The sequence below is a fragment of the Amphimedon queenslandica genome, unplaced genomic scaffold (genome assembly GCF_000090795.2).
Source record: "Amphimedon queenslandica unplaced genomic scaffold, v1.1 AMPQUscaffold_12694, whole genome shotgun sequence".
NCBI lineage: Eukaryota > Metazoa > Porifera > Demospongiae > Haplosclerida > Niphatidae > Amphimedon > Amphimedon queenslandica.
The window spans coordinates 13,424-21,497 of NW_003547070.1; the positions used below are offsets into that span (position 1 = coordinate 13,424).

The 8,074-nt window shown below is 35.1% G+C and overlaps 2 protein-coding genes across 3 annotated transcripts in view; both read left to right on the forward strand.

Annotated features, from left to right (window-relative positions):
- The window catches only part of LOC109587066 (tyrosinase family protein asqI-like), a 5,054-nt gene extending 2,293 nt beyond the window's left edge, over nucleotides 1-2,761 (forward strand). The window contains exons 3-4 of the mRNA XM_020003281.1: nucleotides 1,754-2,156; nucleotides 2,246-2,761. Of these exons, the coding sequence (XP_019858840.1) occupies nucleotides 1,754-2,156; nucleotides 2,246-2,698 (856 nt within the window). The 3' untranslated portion in view covers nucleotides 2,699-2,761. The remainder of the gene's footprint in view (nucleotides 1-1,753; nucleotides 2,157-2,245) is intronic.
- A 3,482-nt stretch (nucleotides 2,762-6,243) lies between these two features.
- The window catches only part of LOC105314659 (chromodomain-helicase-DNA-binding protein 1-like), a 4,480-nt gene continuing 2,649 nt past the window's right edge, over nucleotides 6,244-8,074 (forward strand). For both annotated transcript variants that reach the window (XM_020003284.1, XM_020003285.1), the window contains exons 1-2: nucleotides 6,244-6,555; nucleotides 7,702-7,862. The gene's annotated coding sequence lies outside the window, so the exon portion shown is untranslated. The remainder of the gene's footprint in view (nucleotides 6,556-7,701; nucleotides 7,863-8,074) is intronic.

Consider the following 8,074-nt stretch of genomic DNA (forward strand, 5'->3'; position numbering starts at 1 on the left):
TGGGAAGCCATAAGATGAAAGACACCGCCAGCAGTTTATATTGGGAAGACAGCGACATTTGCTACCACATCCTGTAAAATATACATACACTCCAGGATGTGACATCACAAGATCAAAGCACCGCCGTATACACTACAGGAAGTTTATCACAAAGCACGGGTTAAATTTAGTACCATGGTTAAATGAAAATTAATAAAGGTTAAATGTATGATAACATGACACAAGTGATAAGACTTTTAGTTGAAATTAATTGAGAGTTGTCCAATGGAGCATTTGCTGAAAGATGGTACTGAATTTGAGGGCTGATTTTCTTTATTATCTGCTTCACTTTTAATCTTACCGAATTCATTGGAACCAAGATCACCAAGGGTTGTTAAGATCCTTGATGTTTCCATTTCTTGCTCAAGAGACACCCTTTCATATTTGCGTAATGCTTCCAGTGACCGATGACCGGTATTTTTCTGAATGATTTTTTCTGGCAACCCAGCATTAAACATAGCTGTAGCTCCTGTGGCTCGAAGGCTGTGGTTTGTCTTCACCTTGTCAAAACCAGCTTCTGTTGACATTTCCTTCATCATGGAGGCAAGTTTATTTTTCCCAATAGGAACACAGTCAAACCATGGATGATCAGGTGAAGCAGGTGCTTTTGGTTTGGGGCGAAGGTAAAAAACATCCTTATCAATCATAGCTTCAGGCCACTTTGAAAAATAAAGATCGAGCAAAAATACCAAACAACGTGGTTCATTATCCTTGATAGCATGAATGGCAATCACTTTGTTCTCTAAATTTAGCTGTGCTACACCTCCCGAACGATTCTTTGACCCATTTTCAACATACTTATACATATCTGGACTGTGTATGCGAGTAAACTGTGACCTCTTTAAGTTACGCTGTTCCTCACCGCCTCTCAGACAACAAACCTTTCCCACATAGTAAAAAACAGCTCTTAAGAGGCCTTGAGGGCTAGACACATTCAAGATACCTCTCTCCCATAGCAGAGTTTCTTCCTCAGCAGTAACAACAGCAGTGTGACTGACATCAACTCCTACACCATTCTTATGTAACTCCCTGAAAACAGTTTCACAAGTCTTTTCAATGGCATGAAAGTGGTAATCTTTCTTATCCAAAAAGTTTGGGCATTCGGGATTAACAGAACGCATGTACCTTAAAATCCCTGCCAGGAGCTGGTGGAGCGTTCGTGGTGGGTATTGGAGGCCGTCGGCACGGCGTGCTTCTGCTATAAAAAGAGGAAACCATTGGTTGATATCATCAGGATCAGCCTTCTCCAAGATATCCACGGGGCATTTCAGTTCATCTTGGTGTTGTCGGCTATTGCGTTCGTTAAGCCACTCAATGAAACACTTTTGAGCCCACTTCGTGTTTTTCTCTGTATTTGGTGGAACAAATCCTTTTTTGATTGCATCCATTTCTTCTTCTGATTTATACACAAAACGAGACTTCGGGGCTGACAATGAAACCCTTCTTTTTTTAGGAACAGGCATGTCCTCAGCCATCTTGTCTTCTTCAATCTGACCTTTATTCATGACATGTGCTTTTTGAGCATGCGCATTGGCTGCATTTCATCTTATGGCTTCCCATTATACAAGCCATATAGAACATGACCTTTCACTCGTGATGTATCAGATATACACTCAAATGATATTCATAATCCCTCGGGCTACGCCCTCGGGATTATGAATATCATTTTCGTGTATATCTGATACATCCCTCGTGGTCATGTTCTATATATTACATATCTCACTGCACCTCAGTTGGGATTGCATGAAGTCAATGCTAAGCTCAACCATGAGCCTTACAAATGGGTAGTCAAGGTTGAAGCCACTGTAGATGAAAATGAAATTAAAAATCTGAAGCCATTTACTGTGCGAATCTTCATTGCTCCTAAGCAGCTAATGCATGAGCAGCGCCGTTACATCGAAATGGATAAATTCTTATGCACCCTTACTACAAAGTCTGCAACATTTGTCAGACTAGATGTAGAGTCCTCTGTAGCCCGCAAAGTACCTGATCCATCGGAGTATCAAGATCCACGCTGTTTATGTGGATGGCCTCAGAATATGATGATACCCAATGGTACTGAATTGGGCATTGATTATGTAGTTTTTGCTATACTCACTAATGATATCATCTCAGAGGTATGTTTATTAACTTTTTATGCAGCTTTTATTATGCATAAAGTCATTCTAGGTTTTGTAATTAACTTGGTATACTTTATTTTATGTAGGATGATACGGTATCAATGTCTTTCTGTGGAGCCAAGGATAATAAATATCCTGATCCACGTGGCATGGGATATCCATTTGATAAAGCATGGTTCAGGACCTCCTCAGAGATGCGTGAGGCTATCAAGGGGTTGGATCATGTGAAATTATCCGAATTCAAGATTTATCGTAAGACACAGCTTTACCAAGGCAGAATAGTGACAGTAGAGGGAGACATCAGTTGGGAAAATACTATTCAATATTTCTTCACACAAAATGATGCAAGTTACATGATGAAAGAGTACAAAATCGATTTGACCAAGAAAAAAGATGTGATTCGTTACCGAATGTTTATATTTGGTTTAGTGGAAGATGGTACTGTACCAGTCGATGGCAATACAAATGAAAAGAAGTCTAAGTGGAGTGATGACAAAATTACCAAGTTTGAAGCATGGATAGATGCTGACTTTCCTTGAACTAACATTTGAATATTAATAATTAATGTAATCAATAGGACGAAAACTTTTTGAAGTAGTGAATATTCTAGTTTTTGGTTTTAGGCAATTTTGTAAAATTTATCATTAAAATAATGAAAAACAGAAAAGAATAAATAAAAGACATTTAATTGCATGGGTTTAGAAAAACTATACATACAATAAATTTACAATCCTCCTTTCATCATTTGACATAGCACATCTGTTGTCTCGCTAGCCATACCATTGGTCACATCCTTTTCTGAACGTAAGAACAAGACTACTTTAAGCAATGTACCAGACTCTTCGCCACTGTCCACCCAAATGACTGTAGGCTTGGAAATGGTCTGGCTAGTGAAACTATCATATCTAATGTTTTTTCTCAGGCACTGCAAACCTGTGTGTATAAAAACTAAAGTAAAATAAAATGTTAACAATATTTCTTGGCTGTGCATTCTACAAAATTATAAATAATACTGTATAATTACCTTTTAATTGAGGCACTACTATCACTCATTAAGGTAATTGAATAAAAAATTGAATGAACAAATGTGCAGACAATGTAAGAGTGTCAGATGACATCTGTCACATACACACATCTACAATAGTAAAACACACAATGCACACATTATTACAGTGGTAACACACACAAAGCAATGATAACACACGTAACAATGTATTACACAAAAAACAATTGTAACACACAAGTAACAATGGTAATACACAAACTCATTCACAATTTTCTTGTTTCCATTGAAATAGAAATGGAGAGATAGTTGCAGCATTATCTTTGTGTGCTAATGGTATGATTACTAAAACACCCACATGGGAAAACTAACTAGCTATTATAGTCCACATCTGATTGCATATAGTCTAAAAGTGGAGGGAGGAAAATAGGTAAAAGCTAGAATACAGGTTTAAATACAGTTGCATTAACGTACAATTAAATTTGGCATTATCTCCTTGTAGGATGTGATTTTCAAAACAGAGAAAAGGTAAATAACTTTAGCAACATAGTTTCAAAAAATTATACTGACCAATAATGAAAATAAAATAACATTGTCAGGACAAACCCATTCATGCATCATAACAAATGCTTATACATATCTAATTATTAGGCCACTAGCATTAAAAATCGATATGCATAGAAGAGGATGAATTTCATTCATACATAAGTAAAAGAGGTCAGTATATCATTACATTAAGAGACACCATATCTCTTAGCAAAACAATAATAATATTCTTTGGATACATAGGTACAATGATATTATAATAGATTTTTAGTGCTAGCTACTACATGTGTATATAGTAGGGTTTCATGAAACCCATGATTATCCCTAGTCCATACTATATTCTCATAGATAATGCAATAACTTAATAAAAGGAAGGAGTGACAGCAGAGTATAGATTAGAAATAAACATGTTGTGTACATGCAATTAGTATGATGCAGTTGCTATAGTAGGGTTTAGTTTACATAAACCAAATCTATATCCCTACTTATTTCCTTGTGTAATAGATAATTAATATTATTTATAAGGGAGATGGTACAAATAGCCAGGCTAGAGTATGTACATGTATATACACTAGAACAGCATTCTATCAAGAAACAACAATGTTATCACTCATTAAGGTAATTGAATAAAAAATTGAATGAACAAATGTGCAGACAATGTAAGAGTGTCAGACCAGATGAAATCTGTTACACACACACATCTACAATAGTAAAAGACACATGCATACACAATACACACATATACAGTGGTAACACACACATAACAATGATAACACACGTAACAATGTATTGCACAAAAAAACAATTGTAACACACAAGTAACAATGGTAATACACAAACTCATTCACAATTTTTCCTGTTTCCATTGAAATAGAAATGGAGAGATAGTTGCAGCATTATCTTTGTGTGTTAATGGTATGATTACTAAAACACCCACATGGGAAAACTAACTAGCTATTATAGCCCACATCTGATTGCATATAGTCTAAAAGTGGAGGGAGAAAAATAGGTAAAAGCTAGAATACAGGTTTAAATACAGTTGCATTAACGTACAATTAAAGTTGGCATTAGTCTCCTCTGTAGGATGTGATTTTCAATACAGAGAAAAGTAAATAACTGTAGCAACATAGTTTCAAAAAATTATACTGACCAATAATGAAAAGCATCTTTCGGCAGAAGTCCAGAGAGCTAATGCTGTCAGTGTCTTTCTGGGCCATCTTCCTCTGACTTATTCTTTATCACATAGTTTATTATTATTGTTGTTACTATTGTTATTGTTATTTTTTTCTGATTATTATTGTTATTATTGTTGTTGTTGCTTGTTATTATTATTATTATTGTTATTATTATGTTATTATTTTATAATTGTTATTATTATTGTTGTTATTAATATTATTATATAAATAACATTGTCAGGACAAACCCATTCATGTATCATAACAAATGCTTATACATATCTAATTATTAGGCCACTAGCATTAAAAATCGATATGCATAGAAGAGGATGAATTTTATTCATACATAAGTGAAAGAGGTCAGTATGTCATTACATTAAGAGACACCATATCTCTTAGCAAAACAATAATATAATATTCTTTGGATACATAGGTACAATGATATTATAATAGATTTTTAGTGCTAGTTACTACATGTGTATATAGTAGGGTTTCATGAAACCCATGATTATCCCTAGTCCATACTATATTCTCATAGATAATGCAATAACTTAATAAAAGGAAGGAGTGACAGCAGAGTATAGATTAGAAATAAACATGTTGTGTACATGCAATTAGTATGATGCAGTTGCTATAGTAGGGTTTAGTTTACATAAACCAAATCTATACCCCTACCTATTTCCTTCTATAATAGATAATTAATATTATTTATAAGGGAGATGGTACAAATAGCCAGGCTAGAGTATGTACTTGCATATATACTAGAACAGCATTCTATCCGGCAAGAAACAATTAACAATGTTATGATTTTATTTGGTATCAACAATTATTTTAGTGCATGCCATAGCACTTCTGCATGCCCATAAAATTTCTGTTTTCCTTCCTTTATGATAAATTCATTTGACACTAAACATAAAACAGCTTAAAACATTCAAGGACCCATGAAATTATAAGAGATATCAAAAGAATAAAAACTATAAAAGTGCACAAATAGCTTTATAAAAACTAGTATCAGAAAAGACCCCAACAGTGCCCATGATCGCAAAATATTATAAAAAACTTCTTTGCCGTGTAAGTCCAGTGTCATACCATGTATGGTTCTAGCTAAAAGTGGTCCTTAAAGTTAGATTTTAGTGCTTAGGCTTTGGAGCTTAGTGTTAAATTTTTAGCTTTTGGGAAGCAATATTAGTCAAGGGGACCAAAATTTTACGAAGCTATGGTCTGGGGACAATCGCTTTCTGGGGGGAACCTTTTTGCCAAGGGACCTAATTTTTCAGTTGTGAGTTGTGACACATAACCACACCCATTGATCACACCCCTCTAAATAGAAATGCCAAGTGGTCCCAGCATTCAGCCGGCCCAGGATAGGCATGCAAAACTAGAGGGGTGACTATACTAAGACTTGTGGAAATTGTTAAGTTATATCAGGAACACTTACTGGCTACTGCAGAACTGTCAGATCATGGTGAATGGCTTTCATTTCTCAACTCTCATGGTTCAGTATAGATTTACTCGTAATTCTCTGCAGCCCCGCCCTTGCCATTTTCCCAAAAATGCCACAATCAAATTGAGCCTGATCTGAATAATCTGACCTGAATATCAGTGGTTGAGCTCGGAATCTTCGGATCATAGATAGAACTGGATTGAGCTTTGACTGTTTTCCTCAACTTGTGTAAGTTGGGATGGACCTGGTTTTGTCTAATAAAATAATGATGACTGATTAGCAATTAAATTGTTAAATGTTAAATGTCAGTACCGTATAGTGGGTATATTCTGTTTGAGTTTAATTTCGTCCTTTTCGTTCTCATTCCTTGTGGAACGAACATTTTCCAAACAAAAAGGGCGTTTCCTCAATGCCACGTGTGCAAAATGGCTGCTCAGAATGAAGATAAAACACTGAAATGAAAATTTCTAGAACGAACATTTTTCCAGACGAAATATACCCGCCATACGGTAATGCACCTCTTGCCATGACTGTAGCACTTAATGGCTAAAATTGTGGTTATAGCACAGAGCATGCCTAGACTGGCTGGCTAGATTCACTATCACGATAGTGAATATATTTGAAACTATCACCCAGCTCTACATGAAATAGATTTTTGAATGAATTCGTGAATTTTTTGGGCCATGAAAATTTCTCACTATACAGTAATTGATGGATGATATGAAGTTAAGTCAATTTAGATGTATTTGCAAAGTCCCTGTACTATAAGGGTCATTGGCCAAATTTTGCCAAAAATTAAAAATCAGAGAATTCTCTATTTTTCTCCAGATACATAGATGTACTTATGTTGTGTGGAAACTTTGAGCTGATTTTGATTATATTCAATTTTTTATAACTTTTTAAAGCTGCTGCCAAAGCCTCTGGTACTTTACTACAGGGTATTTGGTTAAAATTTGTCAAAACAAAAACAAGAAAATTATCTATATGTTTTCATGATGCATATACATGTTTTGTATGCTGTATATATAGAAAGTTTAAGCTGATTGCTGATTCCAATTAAAGTTAGATTTTTTACAAATTTTTAAAGTTAATAAAATCAGGCCAATATCCCTGTACCATATGGTCATGCCAAATTCCACCAAAATTGAAAAAGTCCACGGCAGAATTCTAAAATTTCCTTTTTTTCCTGATACACACACATGTACTTATGTTGTATGAAAAGTTAGAGCTGATTTCTATCAAATTAGAATTTTTCATATTAATTTTTAAAGTTGCTCCAAATTGGTACATTATGCATGTATGCATGTTTGACACCTTTATTATGATTAATTTTATTGACAAAGTCAGCCTTCATTATTAATCATTGTTTTACAGAACAACTAGTACTGAGTTCTACTGGCCCTTCAACTGATGATAGAGTTTTAAGAAGTGGTGGGTCTGGAGGAGGTCAACTCAGAGCAACTGATGATTTATTATCTCAAAAAAGAAAAAGGAAACCACTCACTAAAGAACAACTGGAAGAGAGAAGAAAGAAGGTTTGATATACCAAATGCATGTATACTATGTCCCAACTGAGTTTGGACCAAGAAAAACTGGAATAACTTTTTATAGGAATGTGGGATAAGAATGAGACTTTCACAGGTTCTTAGTCGCCCAATGCCGCTTCAGGATCTCAGGTCTTGGGTCTCTCAGCCCTTGGGAACCCTGAGAACCGGGTTCTCCCTATAAACCCAATGGCATACCAAAG